Source organism: Columba livia, chromosome 9, assembly GCF_036013475.1.
Source record: "Columba livia isolate bColLiv1 breed racing homer chromosome 9, bColLiv1.pat.W.v2, whole genome shotgun sequence".
NCBI lineage: Eukaryota > Metazoa > Chordata > Aves > Columbiformes > Columbidae > Columba > Columba livia.
The window spans coordinates 15488375-15514387 of NC_088610.1; the positions used below are offsets into that span (position 1 = coordinate 15488375).

At 37.2% G+C, this 26013-nt stretch overlaps 1 protein-coding gene across 1 annotated transcript in view; it reads left to right on the forward strand.

Moving 5' to 3' along the window:
- The window catches only part of SLC9A9 (solute carrier family 9 member A9), a 190938-nt gene that overhangs the window by 84336 nt on the left and 80589 nt on the right, over positions 1-26013 (forward strand). The window contains exons 10-12 of the mRNA XM_013368144.3: positions 16739-16852; positions 18659-18770; positions 24113-24266. Coding sequence (XP_013223598.2) covers positions 16739-16852; positions 18659-18770; positions 24113-24266 — 380 coding nt within the window. The remainder of the gene's footprint in view (positions 1-16738; positions 16853-18658; positions 18771-24112; positions 24267-26013) is intronic.

The following is a 26013-nucleotide window of genomic DNA, read 5'->3' on the forward strand; positions in this document are numbered from 1 at the left end:
ACTACCTCACCGTTACCTAGATCCTGTGTGAAGTCATTTAAATGCAGTTTTCTTCCCTTTTAATGTTGACTCATATGTCCCAAGAACCCCAAATTGTAGAAAATCTATCTCCTAGAACAAAATGGAAATATATGGTCCAAGACTATAATTTCCATGATGCAATCTGGTACCTTTTTCATCAATTCCTCTGTTTAAGTGTTGGAAACTTTACATTAAAAGATTCATCAGTTCTTGCACACCTCAATTTAATCAAAAATCCTATTTTCTATCAAGCAGTTTGATAGAAAAATACTGGCCACAGTATCAGTTCAACTGTCAGACTCTCACAGATTTTAAATCACAAAAAAGTTTCTGGTCAGTACTTCCAGAATAAAGCTCAACTCTTGAACAGGATAATCCTTCTCAATTTCATTTCCCCACATAAGTAGAGGCAAACGCTTTCAAAAAGTATTCCAGCAGAGAACCCTTCTCTGATCACTGTATCATAAGGAAATAACATTTATATCTAATATAGAATTATTTCTATTTTGCAGAAATACTGAACTGCATATGCCATTACTACCCTGGTGTATAACTTTCACAATTTTAATACAAGCTTTTTCAGGGATTCATCTGCATGGTTTAATGATGCAGAGCATCAGAGAACGAGAAAAAAGAAAGGTCATAGTATTTTTAATTACATATGAACCTTTTCCACTACAGAATTAACTAACATTTTGTTTAAATGCTTACTGGTTTTGTTCATTTTCAGGCTTTCATTCCCTCCCATTCAACAATGCAAAAGAAAATAATGAAAATAAACTGAATCTACTCTTGGACAGCCAGGAAAGGGATTATGTGTTTTTCTATGGAGCTACGAGTTTTACGCACCCCTTCTATTCTGTTTTGCTCTTCCCCTATAAGCTCTTAATCCTCAGCCTCCCTTACAATATGGTTCAAAAATTGTTGCTAAATTCCTCTGAATTCTTCTAATTTATTTTCCAATCCAAATATTACCCTTTCATATGCAGCTGTTTCAGCGAGACTTGTACCGCCTCTTTCTCTCCCCCCAAGAATTCTCTTCAAGCAAATTTACTAAGCCACACACTTGGCATTCTCATAATCAAATACGACCTCAGTGCATTTTAAACGAATATTGTTGCTCAGACAGATGGCTTCGCTCCCAATCTAACTCATTTTTATTAATCATTACTGGCCAAAATCAAGGAGTTTTCTGTTCATTTATAGAATTATCCAAAGGCGGTCTCTCTCTTTTGTTATAATATGACAGATCGTTCAGTAAGGACTGGTGAACTGTAATGTACGCTGACAAAACAGTGAGCTAAGGCTGAAGCTAAAGCTGGCAAAAACCATGGAAATTAGATTGAAACTGTAAATCGGATTGTGAAATTGTATTAGCTGTTTTTAAACAAATGCTTTTCTCTACTGCTTTGCACAATTTTCTTTACATTTTTTACTAACTGTTAAAATTTCATAGCTGAATGGTAAAATTTAGTATATAATGATAGAGGTGGTGTGTCTGGCCATGACGCTGAGTTCTGCATTCCTCATAATACCTCATCATTTGCTCTAAAAGAATACATAAGAAAAAAGAATTAAAAGACTGGTATGATTTTCTTCAGATACGGATATAAAATGAAAACTTATCTACAGTTTTTAAATGAGAATTGAAGAACCTCTATTAAGAATGCCTGTCAAAAGATGCCGTGTAATTATTAGTCCCCACGTATCCTTTATTATCCAGTCAATCACTGTTTAACATCCCATGAAAGAGAAGAATTAGATTTCAAGCATCTGAAACTTACAGAATCTGAAAGTATAAAGTAACTCAAATCTTATCATAAACAATGGATTATTTTCACACTGCCATAAGAAAAGTAAGATAACAAAGATTTAGGGAAAATGCAGGCTTTAGAGAGTTTTCATTCAATCCAATTATTCCAGTTCTCACAAAGTATTTAGAAGCCTTCTGTATTTGTGTTTTTATTGCTTGTTTTTAACATGAAAGATGGGTTTTGGCAGTATTTTTAAGTTATCATCATTGATCTGACTATGGCCGTAGTGATTTTAACTTTAAAATTGACACTGCCATCTGTGGCAACAAGGTAAGGTCAAACAGAGCGCTCCTGCGTTTCACACAGTTAATGTTTAATTTATCCAATATATATCTCCAGTGAAGGAGAAGATGAAACTGCTAAAATCCAGTTGAAAGCTCTTTGATTCTGTGCAGCTTTCTCTAGAATTATTTACAGCTGCCAGTATAACCCCACATTATGCTGCAGGCAAACAATAGTTGCTTCTAAACCTTGAGACATTATAGTTCAGATTTTACATTGGGTTCTTCAGATGTACAGTTGGGCTGGGTTGATTTGCTCATCTACAAGTAATTCGGTGGCTGGGCAAGGTGTTGCTAGATAAATGGAAAATTCTGGTTTGTTGATAGCGGACTGTAAATCCCTACAGTCAGCTCTGGGAAAGGGCGAAGGGACAATACTGTGTTTTCTACAGGAAGGGAAGACAGTCCTTGCTGGTTTTTTTCTCTGTCCTCTATCAGTTTCACTCAAACACCAAGCTAAGACCAGCACAGTTTCCTAGTGGTGGGGTATTAAAAGAAGCTTCTCGCTTTCTCTAATGGCTGTAAACATTATCCATCATATTTACAAGTTAAATCCTTTTCTGATTAAGTTCCTTTAACTCCAGGGAACAGCCACAACAAAGAGACCAGGAGACAGGGCAATAAGTCTCGTTGGTTAAGTGTGTAAGGGTAGAGAGAATTCTGCTTTCAGACAGAACACAGTACCAGCAAGTTATAAATTCCAGAAGGGGAATTCTGAAATGTGCCTCCTATGGAAGCAGAGCCAGGGAATTACTGGAAGGCACAGGGAAGCCTGTCCAGCCAGCAAGTCAGTATGTCACATACTGCCCTGCCCTTTCCCATTCATTCCACCAGTCTAACCCTTGTTTACATAGTCTTCTCTGAAATAGTCGTGCCTAATTCCTGAAGGTTGCTTTCTCAGATTAGGTGTAAGAGCCTTTCTAACCACATTGCCAGTCAAACAGTTACTCACATTTCTCACTGATCCTGATGGCAAACCCGTGAGGGAAGAGCTGCCTTACAGAAAAAGCTTCTGGCCTGACAGTTCAGCTGCACAGGGCGTGCAGTGAGCACAAGATGCTGCATTCAGATTTCAGCAGCACTTCACCTGCAAGGTTTTATACAAGCTTGAGAATGGGGTAAAGGTAAAACAAGAGAACTCAGTGTTGTGTAAGTTCTGAGTAACCTTACAAAAGCATGTAGTGTTACTAATACTAATATATACTAATTTACACTGAAGGACTCAAAGTTCAGACTGATTTTTGGGTTTTTCTCATTAATGGACACAGGACTGATTGCTTCAAATTTTCATCTCCACACTATAAAGCACGATCACTAAAAGTCATCACTTTGCAGAGGAGCAGCTAATATCTCCTAGAAATCCTTCAAAAATACATTAAGTTTTCTAAACTTGCTTAGCTTATTTATGATATACATTTTCCAACAAGATAACAGGTTAGGGATTAATCAGCTGATTGCTGGATCATAAACTGAGTTGTGTAAAAAGATCATGTTAATAAGCATATTAATTTAATGCTAATTAATCATATTAATTGAAATCTGCTGACAAAAGTGACGAAATATTATTTAAGTCCTCAAGAACTGTAAATCAAATCATTATAGTATCTTCATCCTGATATGTCATCATACAGTCTCGATATGGACTTTAGACTTGATGCTCTTTCATCCTTAATTATAGACTCACTGCTGAAGGAAATTGGGACAGGAAAGTATAACTTAAAAAGTAAAGTATGGCAATGGAGATGTCCAGATCTACTGAAAGGAAGGAAGAAAATGAAAAGGAAAAAAAAAAAACACAAAAACACCACACAACACCACACTTCACTCAAAGGAGTGTTTCCTGAACAGATGCCAGGAACTGCAGCTACTGTTTGTATCTTTCTGCGAGAGAAGGGGAGCAGCTCAGTAGATGGCTGTGTGCTACTGCTGCCCAAACTGCATCCATCTGCTGCCCGCCAGGGGTCCTGCTCCAGATACATAGCATCCAGATTGCATTTGGGAGCAGCAGCCCTCTGAAATCATAGACAGCAAGATCACAAACAGAAATGGGCTTAGTGCCTCTATCTTAAACCCTCCACGGTCACACAGGACATGTGTGTGCCCTGTGGCTTTGGTCCTGCTATTTGTACGAGTGTTTAATAGACCAAACAATTTGAGCTGTGTTTAATCTAAAGCACACAGGCTATATGAATTTATTTATGGTTAATGCCTACTATTTTCTGTTATCAGACATTGGATTGTTTATAGATAATTAGTTTACACTTCTAGGAAGAAAAGGACACAAAACGGCAGGTTATAATGGCTCTCACAATTCAGTCTCTTGACTGTTAAAAAATTCAAAAGTATTTCTAGACTGAAGAAAACCCTACTTACAGCAAAATGTCCTTGATAATTAGCAACACAGCAACCACCATAAAATACAATTCTCATCCTTTTGAAATGAGCAGCCTAATTAGCAGCTGTTGTTGTGATTCCTTCAGGAACTACACTTAGGAAAAAATGACCTTTAAGGCACTACAAGAGGTCAGGTGTTTCCACATGAATGGTTGGCAGAGAAAAACACTGAGAGAAAAGAAAGTTATCTTTCAAACAAGGTGACCACCAGTACCAGATTCTAATCAGTCTCCACATATGTACTGTGCAGGAGGAATCTGTTCTCCCAGCACGTCAAAATCATGCTGCCTGCAGGAAAATTTCATACTAGAATGTTCTTTCATTATCTTCCAAGGTATACAGCACCATTGGCTGTCTGATGTAAGATAACATATGTGATGGCTAATACTCTGTCTGAGGGTAAACTGGAAATCCATTTTAACTAATACATGGCACTGAGGTCTGGCACTCTTCAAAAAGTATACAAGAGGTTCTTGCCTAAAGGATCCAATAGAGTCCAAATTCCTAGTTAGATTTAAACAGGCTGCATGCATGAGGTACTTTCTTCCATTTAAGTGGAGCCTAAGCATAAACATTATCCCTGATGGGCACTGCCTCTTTCTGTCTCATAGTTCCCTTTCTGTAGCTCAACAAAAAAAAACTAATTTCCAACCTTCTGGAACCCCTCCAAGTTCAGACTCAAAAGTGATAGACGGGGGCTTCAGGCAGTGCTGCTCAGGAAAGAGTCCAGGTGGTCAGTAGAAAGGCCTGAAGAAGTAGCTATTAGTACTTCTGATAACAAGAAAATGAATTTGGGAAGATTTACTTGTATTGGAATAGTATCAGTATTGTTTTGCTCTTGTTTTAGCCAGATTTGCTTAAAGTAAACATTCTGGAAATGAGTTACATTAGGGGAAAGCCTTGCTCATAGTATCCTATATTTTAATCAGATTTGTTTTTAGAGAAGGCCTATAGCAATACCTTCATTTTGCAGCTGTTCAAAACAAGCAGGGCGGACATAGAAATTCCCACATTCTTTTTCTTTCTGAGAGAATAAACCAATACAGACATTAAAAGGTTATAAGCATGGAGTCAAAAGAAGAAGAATAGCTAATGCTGCATTTAGCACATGGCTGCTAAGAGTAGATACCTGAAATTGTAGGTAGACGTTTCTGCTAACTTTGAGGAATCTAACTTATTGAAAACCAAATGAGTCACAGTGTAGACCCTTCTAGAAATCCAAAAACTCTCATGTCTCTGGATACAAACTATCATTACAGCTCTAGCCTAAGGACTCTGAAGAGAAGCATCCCTTCATTCTTGTCCAGCACTTTCCCATCCAACTTCCCCCTTCCCCTGAGGCAGCAGCGGCTCCAGCTGCCTCACCGGCTGAGCCCCGTGCTCCCGAGCTGGACCGCACGGCCCGCTGACTCCTGCATCCCTGCAGAGCCACTGAGGCTGTTACAAACAGGCTGCCCTCGTTTATAAATTGCCTTCTTATCTCTAATTGGATATGCACCACATGCATAGCGCTTGTAATAATTATTACCTTTAAAATGGATTGCAATTGACAGGAAGTGTACAATGAACTCCAGTTCTCTACACAGCTATTTTCTGTGTTTAGCAGAAAAAAGATGAAGACTGGAAATGCGCCAGATGCATTGTTTGACCAGATGTACCATGAGATCTTATGGAACCCCGTAGAATAGTATAATGCTATAAAGAAAGCTAAAGCTGCTTACTGTATGGGTTTAACAAGAGGAATCATAAAAACACAACAAAATCTTGATTTCTGCAAAAGGAATTATACTACCATGTATTTCAATCTGAATTTCTTCACAAAATCCCTCATTATCTTACTGATGTTCCTGATTACTTAACCAGGCTAAAAGAATGTTAATCTGTGGTCTCTTTACATGTGGCTCCTTTTAAGTTTATGTGGAAATGCTGTCGTTGTTTCTTTCTTGATAAACAGCTAGGAAACATGCTACAAGTAAACTGATAATATACTTCTTATAACTATGGTATACCTGTAAGTAGCTGCATAATTTATGATTTACATCATAAAATACCTACTATCTTATCCATAATACCGAATATATTGGGCGTCCACATACAGAAATCTCATATAGAATATTCAGTTCTGTACTTAATTCCTTAATCTCCATTTTTCCTCTGGTTTTGCATATGTGCTTTAGTTATTCCTTAACTGAGAATGTCCAGATTTACTCTGGCCTCATTAGTTCCCATCAGATGTGTCCCTTCGTCATCAGCATTTTGTAAAGAACACATAGTCTAGTATCTTACATGCACACATCCTGCTGAATAAAAACAGTATTTTGGATCTATGGATTTGTCTTCTGTAAAACAAAGAAAACAACTTTCCTTCATTTTGGTTAAGCACAGAAACTGGAAAATAGACATGCTGAAATATACTTCATAGCCTGAAGAAACCCAGAGCTGTAGTGAAAGCAGTAGTTCTACAGAGAAGCCGATCTTGTTGAAAAATTATGTCATTTTTGATGCTGGTAGGCTAAGGAACATAATACCATATGCAAACTAGTTTCCAAATTGCTTCATTAAAGTTTTTATAATCTGTTTAAACATTAAACATTTTCTTTAAATATTAATAAAGTTCTTTGATTGTTAAGGTTATAGTTTACTCTTTAGAGCACAGTAGCAGATGCCAGCAGTTAGCTAACATATACCACATGGAATTAAAACCTATAGGCCAAAATCTCCTTGGCATATGGAGAAATATATAATGGAATTCCAAACTGAGACACATGCTGTAGTTTCTTCAAAAGGTGCCCTGAATCACAAATGAGACTTTCATATGACTTCATCTGTGAAGTCAAACTGTGTGGGGCTATGTAAGCTACTGCCAAATCAAAAACTGGTTTATGTAACTATGCAGATCATGTAATTTTACTTTGCTCACATCTGTTATTGTCTCTCTCTCTCGATCTTCACATGAGAGGTTTGAAGAGTGACCTCTGAAACGTTTCTCCTCACTGTGGGTAGCCAGCACTTATCCCTGGTTTTCAAGTCTGCATCCATGCAAACATCCAGCCCTGTACCCCATCTCCGTCAAGCACATCTAGTTTTGTGAAGAGAATTTCCTCTAAGTGTATGGGCTGTCAAATCAAGTCCCTTCCTCATTGTTGCCCCTGCAGATGTGGAATACAGAGGCAGAAAAAGCAATCCAAAAATCAATCTAATCCTGGGCTAAGAATATATTATTGTATCATCAGCATGTAGGGCTGAAACAGAGCAGAGTTCAGTTTAACATCACATCCTTACAGTACATAAGGTTACCTCTAGCTTAAATTATATCTTATTCAATTTCATGTTTTCTAGAAGTTGACAATTACAACATGCCCTTAAATGTAGTTGGTCACAACTCTCTCATCTAAGAATTTGTGGTAGGATTCTTTATTTAAGCCTTTATTCAGTTTTCATACAGGTAAACTAATTTAATAGAGGTTTATGTCATGAACCAAAGCCCTTTGTCTTTAGCGAGATTTTGCTTACACTGTAAATGAAGAGGTTCTAAATATAATGATAATATAAGTAAAACCACTCAGATTCTTTTCTAAAATATAGTTACGTCCTAATGGTAATAGTTTTCTCTAACCTTTGTCTGAAACACTAACACTTGACTTTATTGTATTAACTGATTTTAGTATAAGATTTATCAATAAATTCTCTTATTATGCAATCAACCTCTAGAAAACAACATCTGTTTTTTTATTTCTGTGCATAGGTACATTATACTGCTAAACTGCAATGCAGTAAAATTAAGCACACAGGTTTACATAGTTTTTAATGTTGAGGGTATTATTAATAGGCTCCTTTGTTATAACTCTGTGTTGCCTCACACTTACATAAGCCTGTGTCAACATGGTCATAATTCTCTCACTGTGGGGTCATTTGATTTGATAAAGAAATTAAGATAGCGATTCCTAGCATGGGTAGATAGGTGACATTGTGATCTTTGTGGAGCATCAAGCTTTTTGTCACAGATGGAAGCCCACATGGTTTGGAAGCTGGCAGCTCTGCCAATATTGTGAGGCCTCTGGTTCCCCTGCAAACCACGAGGCTTTTGCACATCCCAGAGAACCCTGGGGCAATGGGAGGCCTTAAGGAATCTGAGCTGTTGTGGGATTTCTGACATTACCAAACTACTATTGACAAAGATCCATTCTTGCAATGTGGAATATGTTTTCTATATCTCTCTCCTTTTTAACTTACATGATTCCTGCATCAGTGCTGATCCCTTAAGGTTCTTTTTCTAGGGATACCATCTGCAAAATTCCATATTAGCTTAAAAACTGCACAAATCTTTAGTCAAAACATCTTGAAATATGTAGCTATAACTAAAATTCTCACACAATAACCTGCAAGAAAAAATAAATACATGTATATAAGGCACTACAATAGTCTACAGCACTTACCAGCATCCCATCGTTTTAGTGACCACACAGATGTGTTTCCATTACACAATTAATGGTTTTTCTACCTTCAAAGGTGACAATCATACAACATGGTAGAACAGTGCAAGAAATACTGAACAGCTGACTATAGCTCTTCTCTTTCTCCTGGTGCCGTCTGTGGAAATGAGTAAGGGCTAAAGCGCCCTTTGTCAAAATCCTTCAGATGAAACATCTAAATCATGACTAGGATGCTAATAAGCGCCCTGTCCTTCCACACAGTTTGGTACCTACCTAAAACAATTAAGATAGCGTGCAAGTTCGCGCATCTGTTTCAAGCTTTTGACTTTTAATTCTGCTTCAGTCATACTAAGTTAGGGGGTGTTGACCGCGCTTTGCCGACAGTGAGCTTGAGAAGAGTTCTGAGCGAGAATTCCAACCAGACATTCAGCATCCTCAGCAGTGCATATTTGTCTAGTGACTAATACTTCTCTGGAAAAAAACATTTCTCTGTATGATGTGCCAGATGATATTTCCCTAATCCACCCACCTTCTGCTTTCCCACAGATTCTTATCAGGAGTTATTTTTAAGGTGAATTAAAGAGTGACTGGTTGTATCTTTTCACTACAAATACTTAATTTTATGTAAAATAAAGTGGGTCATGAGCTCTCAGATTTAAGTACAGTTTGGAGCTGTGTCTTAGTTTAGGATTTTTTATTTCTGATTATTTTACTGGGTGCCGTTATTTTGGGGGTAAGCATGGGAGGAGGGGGTCTGAGATCAGTTTTGGGATTACTAAAACATCACCAAGGAGAACACTAGTAATATAGTAGACCTGAAAATACTGGAAATCTGTACAATACTTTCTCCAACAGCTTCTGTTGGTTTTAGCTGAGTTTCATTACAGCCAGATGCAAACCTGCCCCATTGAAATTAATTATGAAACTATCATTTAAATTCAAATAAATTCAAAGAGCCATGGGCTCACTTCGGGCTTGTGTACACTTACTTTGAAAGCAAGATTTCACTTTTCAGGCTTTGCACACTAATGTCATCCAACCGCTGTACCTTTTGTATTTTTGACATGATTAATTTTTGTCCTGTTTGTGCATCATATAATACTACATATTCATTACCATTGGCCTTTACACACACTTTTAGTGTATGCAGACACATGCACAAACATACACTCCATGCCATGTAAAAGTCGCATGTAAACAGCCCTGATAATTGCCTCTAAATTCATTTTCTGCAATTATCATTCATCTGCAATTTTTGGTGTATTTCGGAGACATAAGTGCAGGGTGTTACTGCCCTTCACCACAGACAGTTATTTACTCACACTAGAAGCTGCAGGCACTTGGAAGCTGACTGTATTTGACAGCAGCTTTCTTGTGCTTTATTCACAAGATGGTCTTTTGTACTGTTTGCAAAAAGTACACCAGCCAGCATCTGACATTTTCTGTAGTTAAGAAACTGGACTTTTCACATTTAATGTTCAAGAAAATCCCTTTCACGTTCTGTCTCATTTGTCTCATCTAAGTACAGTCTGCACTGTGGATTATATCTTTAAGCGTAGAGTACTGTTAGATGAGAAAAGTAATGTAGTCTAATAGTTAAGAAAAAAGTGACATACAAAAATCATAGTTGCTATTCACATTTCTTGGTTTTTTTTGTCCAAATGAATCACAAATTCTTGAACACAGTGATTCTAGTACCACCATTAATTACCGACCAGTCAAAAGTACTTATATCCCTTCGAACAATTTTCCAGCTCTAATCTGTTATGCCCCATCTTGAACAGGACCCTTCCTTCCTACTCACAAACAATACAGCACCGCTGAACATAGAGAGCTGTTCCCCAAGCACTTGGTGTTGATACAACCGAGCAAAGGTGGTTCCTCCTTCCTCTGAGCCTGCGGCATCTCTGTTCAGGAATTTAAGATAAATAAGCACTTTGAAATGGTTGTTTCTAGTTGCGAGCCAAATAACAAGTTAAATAACAAGCTGTAGGAGCAACAGCACTATCCTCTCTGTTTTGGTGATACTTTCCATTAAGGTGTCATTCTTGGGTTATTTTTAGGTACAACTTAATGTCCGATGCGTAATAACAAAAGTTGTTTGCACTGCAGGAAAGGGAGATACTTGTCTAAAAAGGTTCCCTCGCTTACGAACCAATCCATGTTTGAAAAAAACAATGAAGTTTGCAGAAACCCCCTTTCCTAGGCAACTTAGCAAGACTAATGATAGAATAATTAATTTTTTGACAGCTAGATCCAAATTCTATTGAAGGCAACATGTAAATTTTCTCTTGAAGCTCTGAGTCTGGCTGTGCTGCCACATGTACACTCCAAGGTTTCTACAAGTTGCCTTGATGTCCAAGGCCAACATTTTTCCTTTACTGTTGCTGGTCAGAAGTGTGTTCTGTGCCAATAATTTATCCAGCTTCTTCCAAGCTGAACTTTAGTGGTGGTGTATAGATTATACCAGAAAGAATAATCCATACTGTGTAAATGCAAAATATTGCTGGCCTCTCCCTTGGTGATGTAGTTTTCTTTATTCCTTTTACTTTCCCGGTTCTTCCTCAGGCCTTACGAATGTTTTAAACCTCCCAGCTCTACAGGGAAATAGAAAGTTATTGTGTGCCTTCCAGAAATCCATTTGGGTGAAACTCATTGAATTCAGTAGCAAAGCCTGCTGACAAAAAAGGCCAGGATTTTGCCCCAGGGCCTCAAAGGTCTTGTAAGAATCTCTCTCTGCTAGTGTGTTTGTAAGTTCACAGTGAAATATGTTTGGATATCAAAATTAGCACCATAAACAGGTTTATGTCCTATCATTAATTTGATTCTTTCCTCTAAGTATGTTATTCTAGAAATGAGCATTATGATCACTATGCTGTGAATATTCATTATAGCTGTATAAAGTATTTCAGGCAAGGGGTTGAAATTCAGATCTTTTTCTGATTTTGAAACTTCTAATCAAAATAGGAAGACTAAATAAAGTAATTAGGCTACAATAAAGGCTTCTACAATCTCAGAAAAATTATGGTAGTCTGAATTCTCACTATATTTTAATTCAAAATTGTTAGGAAAAGCAATTTCAATCAATTGATTTATCAATATCTTGACTTCATGGAACATTTTTGATAGCTGTATTCTCATTAAATAGCATTATTCAAACATAATAAATTTTATAACCATCACTTAACATTGACTGCTTGGGATTTTAATAGCTCTCTGTCACCTTCGCATCTCTCTTAAAAAGTATAATCAATTTTACAGCCTAGCTGCTGTTAGACTATTGAAAATCTCCCTCTCTTTTGATGTCGTGCAAGTACATATCACTGTCAGATGTCACCCCTAGACAGATGGCATTCCTCCATGTTACCAGCAAAAATCAATGTAACTAGAGAAGGCTTCCAGGTACCTGCAAGAAGCAGGTGACATTCCATCACAGGCATTAAATCAAGTGAAAGAATGTACTATTGCCATCAGTGAATAAAAGTAACTAGATTTTCCTGGAAATAAGTTGTGGGTGTACTTCAGCCTCTACCCAATACCTTCATACAATCTTTATTCCCTTGAGATGAGAATTTTTAAAACAGTTAGGATTTGTGAAATCTTATTTTCCATCTCCCTAACCACAAGGGGATAGTGTCACAGAATACATTCATTTTCTACTTTTGAGGCTCCTTTAAAGAATTCTATTTTTATTGCAGTTGAGATTGGAACTTAGTGTGTCCCATCTTCCAGGTGCACTAATTACCTACCTAGATAATCTCTTTAATATTCAGTGAAAATTTAAGTAGTTCTGTAAAACAGGTCAAGTTGCAAAACTCATTTTGGCCTAGCTTGTTTCTCTAATTGGCTTGAACTTAACTATAAGGATGGAGGGAAGGAAGAAGAAGAAAAAAGAAGTTACTTCCCTTACCTCATTCAAAAGATAAAACTAGTGCAGTTTTTATATTACATACAATTTTTCACTTGAGTTAAAACATCAATATAAGATAAACGTAGCGGTTACAGCACTAAGCTGGGCTAATTCCTTCCTCTGCCAGTGAGAACTGAACTGCAAACAGTACTTTCCAGAAGAGTGTCCCAAATTAAAACTGATGTTTTGCACATCCCTCTTAGTACTTACAATGGCTGAGAGTAATAGAAAACCTAAGCAGGTGTGGTGAATAATGTGGTTTTGAATACATAAATGTGTCAATTTTAGTAGGCGTCTTTTAATATAAATCTTTTGTACTATCCTTTTTTACAGAGAAAATAACCAAAGCCAAGCAAATACCAGTTTCAGTAACTAGCTGATCTAAACACCTAAACCAAGTACCTGGATTCATTCTGAACTGGTGGTTTTGTAATTAATATTCTACTCTGCAATGTGTTGACACTGGTGATTTATTACAACTCATACTTTAAACCTACAAGCAGATTTATAGACTTCATGGAGAGACAGAAACAGCACATTACAAATGAGGTTTTTATATAGAAAAAAATGTCTTATTACTATGAGTATATTAAAATGGTTTCTAGTATAATTTTCTTGTAGCCTTGGGGAAACTAATGGCAGCAGATGAGCAGTTTAGTGCCAATTTCATTTAGAGTAGAAAGAGGTGAATTGTCTGTGTGGGAGGTAAGGAAAGGGAATTTATGGTTATTGACAAAATACTTCCAAGTACTTGACACATAAAATTCTAATCCCTTTTTTTTTAAAATGCAAGTAATCCTACTTGCAACTACACACATTCAAAATAAGGGAAATTTTTGAGTGTCATTTAAGCAGACCATGAACCTGGCTTATGGCCACTCAGACAAAAAAGGATGTTTTTTCAGAGGCTAATGTGCATCGTGCAACTCTTTTAGGAACTCCATGGCGCTCTCAGAAAATTGTAAATTCCAGATGAAAACCTATTCCTCCTGTTCTTCTGCTTCTTATCAAAAGGTCTTCATATCTCATCTTTAAAATACTGACAAGCGTTTGTGTGTAAGTCATGACAACTTGGGAAAATGCTTCTATGGAAGATGTTTCTTAACATGGTTTTCTGAAGTTCTCTTTAGAATAAATTGTGTTGTTCTGAGGGGATTTATACTGCATGGTACTGACCATTAAGTGCTTAATGGAGCGTCTCCATCGGCTCCGTATTGCTGTTCAACAAAACACAGAAGCTGAAGAAACACTAAATAAAGCACTCTGCTAAACACAGGAATAAAAGTGAAGTCTGGAGGACGGTGGATAAGTTTCACATTATATCTACAAGCATTGTGTTCCAGGAAAAGGCATTCAGATATCACTTCTTTTGTGACAATAACTAGTTCTGAAGCAGTCAATATTTTTAAAGTTGTTGTTGTTAACTCAAGGTGAGAAATTTGTATCGATTGCATTCCATTAACGGATGTGTCATATGTGGGATATATTTTTAAAAAGAGACAGCAAACTATATAGTGAATAGAGAAGTCTCTGAATGAAGCTAACAAGCTAGTTTTACCATTCCAAGGAGCTGAATCTTTCATAAAAGCCCCTATCATGGCAGTGCCTGCAATAGAAATGAGCCTACTCTAAATTAGCTATTGAAATAGCACCTGGATTTTTGCTATACAAAGAAAGGAAACTAGTCTAGATTTAATCTTCCAGCAAGTAAGCAGTGCTCTGCTCCTGCAAATAAACCAGTTCATGTCCAGCAGTACGATTCATGAACTGCAACAGATTAGAGTGTTGCATGTATCTGGCTAAAAAGTGTTAAATTCACTGTAAATACAGGCTAAAAAAACTAATAGGCCTGTGCTGGTGGCACAGGAAACATTGGCCCAGTGAGCAAAGGAAAGATATATTATTCCTGTTGATTGGAAGCACACAGTCAAAATTACAGATTTTCCTTTTTAAGAGTCACTTACTGAAATTACTCTGGAGGTTTGAAGCTGCAGTAAAGTAGGAAGCAACAGGGTGCATGTAGCCAGAAATTGAGGTAAACTTGTAGGGAAATGTAAAAGATGCACTAAACTGAATTTACAAGAAATCCATAAAGACTGCGTCTTGACCAGATTGCTGGGAGACAAGGAGTGAGCAGTAATTTCAGGAAAGCACTTCAAGCAAGAGTAAAAGCTTAAATGTACTATGGGATGTTATTGAGAAAGAGCATACAGCAAAAGCAACAATATAGCAAAACCTGTTTTCCTTGAAAAAAATGTATGTCAACAAAAGTTTGGAAAATACGAGAAAGAAACTTTAATTTTGGAAACTGTATTTCCAAAGCACATCAATAGTAGATCGACTTTACGTTTCTTTAAGCCTTGAATAAGATTTTGTAAATTAAGAGTGAAATATCATTCAGTTTTAAACCTCTGGAGTGTCTCTATCTTATGCCAACAACAGAAGTGTGCAGTTATGGCTCCTCATAGCAGTACCCTTCCCCAAAAGATTTTTTATGTACACACAAATATATATCTTTTTATATATGTAAGTCCCAAAATAGAAATGTGAAGATTTACCATAATAATTTGTGTGGGTCACAAGATTCCAATACTTTGAGGTTTTTTTGGCAACTGGTTTCTCTCATTTAAATTTAATTTAAATAATTTAAGCCTACTAACTTGCAAATATTTCTTGTGTTTTATTTTCACATTGTTCAGCATTGCAGCATAAAATGGGGGCTATGGAATGTGTGTTTGGGATAACTGATAGGGCTGCCATGAGATCTGAAATATCTTCCCAAATACTACTGGGGTTTATGCCATTTTGCCTCTGAAATTTGTTTTAAATAATGGTTCTGACAGCTCTCATTTTTCCTTTGTTAGATCTTAGTGACTGTTACTGGATATTTATTTTTAGAAGCACAAACATATTACAGAAAATACATAAGCCCATTGAGGATGAATAAAATGTCTCCATAGTAACATTCCATATAGTGACATATGACCGGTTGTAGACAGATTGACAAACTTCAGCCCTAATTCTGTATTAGGATTTATTAGTGTAGTCTCCTGAGCCCAGAAGTGACTTCAGAAGTGAAGAGACAGACCTCTTTTTGTCTCCTCTGTAGTTACTCAGCAGCAATGATTAATTTTTTCCAGATGTGCATAAATACAAAAATTTATTTTATTAGTTTTTTATATAATCAGCTGCAAATGCAATCAAGACCATCCCCTCAAGGCAAATGAATATTTTGGCTTTGCTTTTTCTCACAGAAGAAATACTACCATAAGCATATATATTAGGGTTATTTTATAATATGTTTAAATGATATCTTAAATAGTTTAGTTTGAAATGAGTAGTTGATAGTGATGTCCATACAGTGCAATAAGTTTTAATCTGCAGGATAGTATTCGCGGTAATAAAAGATCATGTTATATTTTGAAGGCACAGATTCTTAGAAGTCCTTTTAGGATTTTTTTTTCCCTCTCTTAGAATTAGTGTGCCCATACCCAGCTCTGTGTTATGCATAACCATGTGTGTAATCAGGATCTGAGCCACTTCCCAGGTTCACCTGTGTAAACATGAGGGAAGTTAAATTCCCTCAGCTTCCTTGCAGTTTGCATTGAAGCTTCTTTAAAATACATAAACAGCAAGTAAGTTATCAGTTGTCATTGTCAAGTTTCCACACACAAATCACACAAACATGCAACTATGATTTCTTTAAAGCTAAAAGACACCACGCACACTATATAGCAAATTGAATGGTTTTAAAATCCGCCCTTGAAATAGGTGTGATTTCTGTTTCTTTCCTCTAAACAGTTCTGTATTCCAAGGGAGTCTTTTGACAAACAGCAGTCACTTATAGACATGAGTCATAATTATGTTGTTTCTCTCTCATTGAAGTTGTTCGAGTTCATGAATTTTTTGGCTGAGAATGTCATCTTCTGTTACATGGGACTCGCGCTATTCACGTTTCAAAATCATATCTTCAATCCTCTTTTTATATTTGGTGCATTTGTATCCTTTCCTTTAAAGAAGTACATCTCTATGTGCATGCATATACATATTTTATATATATAAAAATAATGTGTGCTCTATGTGAAAAAAGTCAACAAACAAACAAGTCAGTTATTTAAATACTAAAACTCAAGTTTTTGTCAAGTCCAAAGCCAATCATGTTTATTATGTATATCCCAATAACCGGCTCAATGCAGGTGAGCACATGGTCTTGTGACAGTTGCTGTTTTGCAGATCTGCCACAAGGCAGATAGGTTTAAACCTACTGAGGACCTTTTGCCACTGGTTCACAAGTGGGGTGGGAAATGGGGATGTGTGTTGGGACACACCTGTAGGGGCAGCTGGAGGCACAAAAAATCTTTTTGCCTGTCCAGAGCCCGTGCAGATCTACCAACTGTGAATCTGCCTCCAGACAAATATGTGTCATAAGCAGAACTTCCCCAAAGCTACTTAAATGATATAAAGTCCCTTAAAAGCACACAGTTCTGCATTGCTCAAATCTTTCCTTTTTTGTATTTGATATCTCTAGTGTACATGGAATTATTTACATCACCATGTGCCTAAGACACTGGTAAGAAAGTCTGTATCTTTAATTCTGCCATGGTTTCTCAACAAATCTGTTGCTTATTTGTACAGTGGTATTGATTTTTTTTCATGCTGACAATTCACCCAATGACTTTCTCGGCTCAGAGCAGCAGCCGTTTGCTTATCACTTTTTGATGATCTGTAATAGCTTTGAAAGTTGGGATCATACTGTTTACTCGTAGTAATTTTTATTTGTAATTTCCAAATGAATAAGAAGAACAACATCACGTATCCCCTGGCTACAAGGTTGGGTTATGTGACAGAGAAGCCCCAAAAGCCCATTGCACCCCTCACCACGAGGCGAGTGCAGCAGTGTCCCCCACATCCCCAGCCAGGGAAGGGAGGTGCAGGGCAGAGAAGCCACAGTTCCCAGGTTTCTCAGCTGTGCCCCAGCTCTCGCTATGAGCTGGCAGACAGCCACGGGGCTGCGTGGTGGCTGAGCACAGGGCACAGGGGCAACCACTGCTCAGATGTGTTCTCCCAAGCACACAGGAGCTTTGAGCAGCTCTTGGGCCAGCAGATACGATACATCCAGGCATTGCCGCTTGAGTACGTCATGTGTTCTACAGGCCACAGCGTGGCTCAGACTCAGAGTGCCACAACTGAGCCCTAAGGGCCACAAAGACAAGGGGAGGACGAAACCTGCTAAACGCATGTAGAAGGAGCTCTGATTGTCCTTTTAAATCTGAAATAGCCCCATGCTTCTAATTCAGGTAACTTTTGTGATCGTTTCACAAAGGAGTAATAATGAACTCCTTTTGAAAAATCTCCAAAGAAAAAGGGAGGAAAAAAGCAAAGAATGTTGGATATAGACAATATGAATTGTCAGGAAATAAGAAAGTAATCATGTCCAAAAGCACACTTATTCTTTGCAAATTGCTGCTCAAGGAGATTATACCATCTCTGCAACTGATGACAGGCATTTTACTGAAGGCCTGAAGATGAAGGCACATGTGATACAAATGTGATGAGTAAAAGCAGAGTGATTGAAGCAGGATATATGACAATGAATATAAAACCAGGATGTCTGGGGAAGACAATCTCCACTGCACTGCATAATGAAATTGGAGCAAGAAGGATCTGATATGCAGAATATGAAGGAAGATAATCTCATATTCATTTTAATTACACTTTTAAAACTTTGGAGAAATATTGGGTTTAAGTTAACTCTGTTTTTTTCAGTATTTCCTCCACGATTTTCCTCAGCTACTTACATCTTAGGTGGCAGTTTTTGCAGCAAGAGCTTGCAACATATATCCACTTTCTTTCATTTTGAATTTGGGTCGAAAACAAAAGATTCCCAGGAACTTTCAGCATATGATGATGTTTTCAGGTGAGTGCTATTTTAGTATTTTTGCTGTCCACATTTAACAACTGACAAAGTCATCTATCATGAAGTCATTATCTTAAAACTCAAGATAGCATTTTCAAAGCTACTGAAGCAAATGGATGTATCCTCAACAATTTTATTGTGCTCTGGACCTATTTTAATTAGCTTGTTTTGGAAACCTACCAGCCAGGAAGCCAGTTTTTCAACTCATTGTCCAACATCCAGGACAATTTGGGAATACTATGTTTTTATGTTGTGTTGCTTTAGAGGTACCTGTAGTGCACCTAATAGGATGCTTACATACCAGCAAATAAATATCCAGCCTTGAAGATGCTAGTCTTGATACTCAAATCAGACAGTCTTTGGCAATTCTTCTAACTTCAGGAACAGTTTTACTTTGAAACCTGAGACCAGGAGACTTTAATTCCACAGACCTTTTCATATGTACTCCAGCCTGAAGAGGGAGCCGTGTTCTATTCTGATCTGCACATCATCCCTTGAACTGTTAAAATCTCAGCTAGATTCTACGTTTTTGGACTTCCACAAGCTAGAAGTACTTCCACTTTACTTTCTAATGCTAGTTAGTAAAAACTCACCCATATGCTAAGAATATTTGTTCAGTAAAAGACAGAAACACAGAATCCCCAGTGCCATTGATAAAATAATTTTCTAAAATTAGAAATTCAGCACTTTTTTCTTCCTTTCCTTGCTTTTTATACAAAACCCTGTTACAAATTTTTATAGATAAAAGGTAGATTGACAGCCATGATGTACACTGATCTATTTAGAGAGATAACAAGTAAAATACAATGCACCACATCTCAGGCTTTCTCGTCAGGAGTTCTCCACATCAGGGTGCCTCATTTATGCCTATATAATTCCATCTCTCTAGAGAACACAGTTGTTCATTTCTATATCTATTCAAATCTTTATGCTTAAAGCAGCCACTGAAATTGTCAGTTAATACCAGCTGGACCATAGTGGAAGATGGTAACATACATGTATTAGGAACTGGCTTTCAGACTGCCTGCTCGCCTACAATTGTTGCCTGGGTAAGACATATACATAGACGACCAGTAGAGTTAGCAGATGGCCAACTAGAAAACAGCATGATAAATAGCTTCATATCATTAGTTACCTAGTTTCTGGGCCTCAATTTTGTTTTTATTTTTCATCAGATGAAGTATACAACTAAAAATTTTCTAAAAACATATCTTATTCGTCAACTTCTCTGTCCTTATTTTCTCCAGTCAATTTTTATTCTTCAGAGAACTAGGAGCAGAAAGTAGCCTGCAGCCAACAAATGAACTTGAGAACTCGCTCTCACACATTAGCTTTCCAGTACAATCTGGTAGCTGAGAACTAAAAGTAGTAGTATTGAAAGTTTCTAAAATGTGAATGTTAAAATACTCAGAAAAGTAACATTTAACTCTTTTCAAAGGAAAACTGTATTTTGCAGAGAAAAATGTCTTTGCAACGTGATAAAAAAGTCAACGGCATCATCTGCAAGTAGAGCAATAAAGACTGACTGCACACCATGCTGCCCGCAGCTTTACGTTTCCCAGAACACATTGGATTTGTGAATCTTCCGTGGAATTGTGCTTTTTAATTTGCACTAAGATTTGTGCTCAGTTACCAATAACATTCTTATTTACTATAAATTGATCATCCTGTACATAGTGATAAACAGAGAAGACAGTGACTGCCAGAAGAAAGACACATTTCTGATATGAGTAAACAAGGCATTACATTTTGAGTTTGGAGGAAGACACTTATTGCCTACATGAGATCTGCAGCAATATTCTGGTACAACATACGGTTCTAATCACACATGGGGAAAACGGGCTTCCCTCTCCACAGCACCACACACTAAGATGTAGAAAACAACAAATTTGGGGTTACTTTTGTTTTCCATTTTATCACTGCCATATGCACCAAATATTTACCGCTTTATTTGCTGAGTTTTGCTGCCTTAATCACCATAAACATCGAAGTCTGAAAAAAGCAATTAAGGTCAGGCAAGTACATTGTCAATTAGCATTTGAGTATACCTTACTCTGCAAAGAATTCTACCAAAGTAATTAAATTCTGCTTTTTGAGGAGTATTAATACATTTGAGAAAACATGGAAAAGTTAGGCTTTTAAGTGGATTATGTAGCATTTTGATTTATTACATTCATCTGCTTCTGCCACTCCTCTAACACCACATTACAGAGGGTGGATTCACTTTTACAACTATGTTTAATCATGATTCTTGATAATATTCCATTGTAAATTAGAACTGGATTAGTCTTTATAGAAGTCCAAGCTTCTCAAATTAAGTTCAATGTCAGCCAAAGTGGGTAGGCCAGCAGTCTCTGATCATGTGAAAAAGAAATATTCTAATGTCTCAAATTGTAAGGGAGCTACCACTGTACATTAGCTGTCTATGCTGCATGAAAAATGGCTCATGTCAGTTCAGACTCCACTATGATACCTTTAGCTGGAAATAAAATTAAAAGGAAAAGAAACTAAATAGATCCAGGTGGTCTTATTAATTGGAATAACATGTCTGATATTTGGGCATCACTGCTACATAACCAGGAGGGGATTTTTAAACAGGTACAGTGCCGCACCTTCCACACTTCTTCCAGTATCTCTACTTCCTTTTTACTGTGTTTTTCTCTTCTCTACAGCATATAAACCAGTGAGAGGCTTCTGGGACATGGTGCTACAGGGGTGGTTGCTCTTAATATATGACATTACAGCAGCAGTGGAGTCTGAAAGGGTGGAACACAAATGCAGAAGAAAAACAAAAAAAAAAAAAAAAAAGAATGCCTGTGTACAGGCATTTACATCTGCACAGTAATACATGCACAGTGGTGGGAAGCGTCAAAGTGAACTTTCCCAAAAGATACATATGAGATCAGCTAAAGAGGAAAGAAAGCAAGGAAGAAAAGATTAGAGACCTATGGTTGAAACCAAAACACCAGATCTGCATACAGAAAGTCTCCTTTCCTGGCAGATTGTCTCCACGCTACCCACAAACACTGTTGCCCTCCAAGGCTCTTCAGAAGGATGGGTTCAGAGTGGTGTGTTTGTGGAGTGTGAGCGGAGGATAGAAAACACTTTTTCCATCCTGTGGGCCACTTAAGCTTAACCCTTGAAATCCTTTTCTTTGAAGGCCCTGACACATGACAGAATATCTCTTGAAAAGATGATTCCTAAAGGCAGGCTCAGCTAGCAGGAAAATCTGGTAGGAAATCTGTGATGGAGCCCAAAGGATGGATGGATCACAGCACAGATGTGAAGCTGCTGTCAGTGCTGCATCTCTGAAAGATGAAGGGAGACAATCTCTGCTAAAGGTTCATCAGAGCCTTTTTCTTCCACTTTTTGCAGGCGTAGCTGAGATACCAATGTCCACTGGAGCCAACTGTTCCATTGTGCTTTGTTGGTATTTTTCCCTGAGGTGTGACAGAAACCCTGACCTTCCTTATCTTCAGTTTAGTTCATCATCTTACCATCTTCTGAGATTGTTAAAAATGCCTTCCTTCATTTGTGTTGTTATCTGGAATGTGTTCCTGGAAAGTATATAAAGATCCTTGCTCTCATCAAGTCTTTACATTTTAGGTTATATTCATCTGCTTCCCGTTGCTTTAGTTGGAAGCAAATTCTTTATTTATTTTACTTTAGACAGGCTTTTAGTTGAAACTAAATTAGCTCTTATAGACCAACACTGAGCCTTTTATGAATGAAAAACGCAGTGAAGGTACTCACTATTTCTCTGAACAGGAAAAATGCACAGTCCAGTACTCAAGAAGTAGAGTCTTAGTGATGTATTAATTAACAACTTTTTTTTTTTACATTCCTTCTTGCCTAAAGAGCTGTTTGAGATTTAATATTGCACATACCACTGTGATGCAGCTGTGGAAAGCAGCATTGTTTTCCGCCAAAATGTAGCCACCAATAATTTAAGCATTTAATCTGGGTTAGTCATCTAGAATTACCACTATAACCACCGGAAAAAGACCTTTTCAGTAGCAGTTCATTCCCTCCTCAGATATATGTTCAAAATGAGCAGGCATTTTTTTCCCATAAGAAACTAGGAAAGCATGCGCATCCTTAGAGATGTCTTCTACATAAAAGCAAAGTCAAGGACAAGCCCACTTGTTGACTGCCGTGTTATTTTCATAAAAGCAAAGATTTTAAACCTGCTGCCCCTAACCATTTTCAGCTACTGTAACTATAGTCTGGCAGAAATGGCTTTGTCTTGTTCTCTGGATAAACTGTCTGTCTTCTATACCAAACAATTCACAGTCTAGCTATGTAACGTTAGAGAGCTTTAGAGTTCTACTCCAAAAATAGCTGCCTTTTAGCAGTTGATTAAATGATTCTGCATATACCATCAATGCCATACAAGAGGTTTAATTATTAGATTTCATCTCTCAATGCTTGCAAAATACTTTTTGGATTCAGTGTGTATTGTATACATGTAATGGCCTTACTCTCTACAGTTATTTTGGGGATTTTTTTGAAGAAAACAATAAAGTAAATTAAAATAGATAAATAAAAAAACATTTGAAAATGTAGAGTATTACTTGTATTATACATCCTGAGGGCTGGAGGGCTGGCTTTTTTCCTCCCTCTTTTTTAACGTGTGTCACTCTGTGAGGACCTATTTAGTTAGCTTATTACTACCCTGGGGCTTTTTTTTCAAACTCACTTTTAGCTGTCTTCTCCACATTTTAAAGTTTTTGTTTACTCAGTCTCTCTAGGTGTATAATTCTACAACTGTTATAATGCTAAAAATCTACATTCATTCTGCATCCCCTTTTTAGATACTTCAAATAATCTTCTAAAAATTATTCATTGTTTTTAAGTCATAATTATTATGACTGCTTTTAGCACACTGAAAGATTTTAAGTACTTTTAAAATAAATTTTCTATTGTTTCAAGCAAGATATGGGTAGCATACTTGGGTACAGATTTTAATGCTAACCCTCTTTCTCCCATGCACCTAGTTTCAGGAGCAGTCCCACTGAAGTCAGTAAAACAACACAGGGAATAGATTTCTTTCCTAACGTGCATAGAGTCCAGATTACTAATTAATTTGCAATTATTCAAAACAAAGGATTCAGTGGATGCAAAACAAGTGTGTGAATATGAGAGTAGTTTCATTGTCCACTTTTGCATGGTTGCTTATACTTCCATTAAAAACCATCCTTTCAATTAGCACAATTCAGCATTTTATAAGTATGATCATGGTCTGAAAATTTCCATTGCCCTTGAAATTTGTTTTGGGCTGAAAAGAGTAAAATTCTGTTTCTCCATCACATTAAGTTCATCATTCTTGTCTGTTTTTTCAGGTTTACGTGGTGCAATAGCGTTTGCATTGGCTATTCGAGAGACAGAATCCCAGCCCAAACAAATGATGTTTACCACAGCACTGCTTGTTGTGTTTTTCACAGTCTGGGTGTTTGGTGGAGGCACAACACCGATGCTCACGTGGCTTCAGATCAGGTTAGTATTCTCTTTACAATATCAACCATCAAAATAGAATGCAATCACTATGGATCTATCACTGAGTTCCTACATCTTTCTAAGGCTTACTTATATGCTTTTTAATAGAGTTGTGCAACCACAAAGGAAGTATTTGGCTACCAAAGAGAGGTAGCAGTTTCAGACTACAAGGAACAGGTTCTTTCAAAGATCGTTGTGGGTTTGGACCTACAGGTAGATCCATCCTTATTTCCTTAGAGTTTGTTTCACTACTGTTCCTTTTAAAGACTCTGAATAAATGTTAGTAGTGTCCTCCTCACTGTTGAAGAAAGATCTATACAAGCATATATTGCCCTCATCCAAAATGTGTATTCATTACACAAACATATAATAAATAATGTATTTATGATTATAATGTGAATATACTAGAAAATCTAGCTGCATTGGTGTGTCATTCAGCCATTGATTTATTACTCATGTTTTATATATGCTCCTTCACTACATTATTTTTTAAATTATGTCATAGTCACTTGTATTCACAGGCAGAAATGAATAAAAAGGGAGATTTAAAAAAGAAAAAAAAGGCAAATAGGAAGCTAGAATAAAGAGTATCAGAATTCCTTATCTTCTCTATATATATAGCATATTCTTGCTTTGTTTACAGAATGGTGTCTGATTAAGAACCCTTAGTGTCAGATGGTTGCTATAAAATATCAGCTGAAGATAACTGGAGTTTAACAAACAGCATAGATAAAAGCTTGCAGACAAAATAAGGACTAGCACACAAGTGTAGTGTGTAAACGTAAAATGCAGCCACCTGCATGCAATGGGGCATCTTCCCATTTCTGTGACAGTTTGGTTCTTTTTCATGACATCTCTCTTATGCCCCATAACGTCAACCGAGTTCATTACAGTTTGGATATACTCTGCCACTATCACTCATCTTTCTGAGATTTGCCACTTTTTCACTGTTGGTCAGCAATGACGTTGCTCTACATGGCAACAGGAATGTGGGTGAGGAGGAATGTTCTCACTGGATCTTGTGGACTAAATCTCTTTGAATTACTGTCACAGGACATTAAGGAATAATTTCGAGAATATAGTGTGGGAAAAAGGAGGTGGGCCAGTAGTTGTGTGTCCAGTCCAAGGACTTTGGTCACTGGATGCCTGTCCTGGTCTAGCTTTCTAGGTAATTTTTACAATGAAAGTTGCCAAGTGCTTTCACTAACACTAGCAATTTAACCAGATACAGTGGCACTTCTGCTACTTAGTACTACTCAGAGGCAGGAAGGCCCACGAGACCACAAGTGAGGAGGTGACTCTCATTAACTATTTATACCCTTCAACGCAAGCATATGCTTCTTTCATTACCCACATACAAAACTGTCTTTGCCAAAGATACTGAAAGTAGACAATCATTATTGGTCTGAAATGTTTCCCTCTTTGGGAATCTCCTCTGAATCCCAGCAGATCTGCCAGGCAGATTTACTAATCAAATGATTTGGTTTTGTAACAGGGATATAGATTTTCTTACTACCAATATAAAGCTATTAGGTTCACAATTCACACTCGCTTTCCTGACATCAGAACACACAGCTTCATAAATTAGGAGTGTGTGGTCAAAATGAGATAAAACTTTAAATCAACATCTGTAATTACAAATGTATCTTGAGGCTCTGATTTATCTTTCTAGCGAGTATATTTAACTGTCTTTATAATTCATTACACCTCAGTGTGGAATTTCTGCTTAGTTACCAGCATTTGTCAT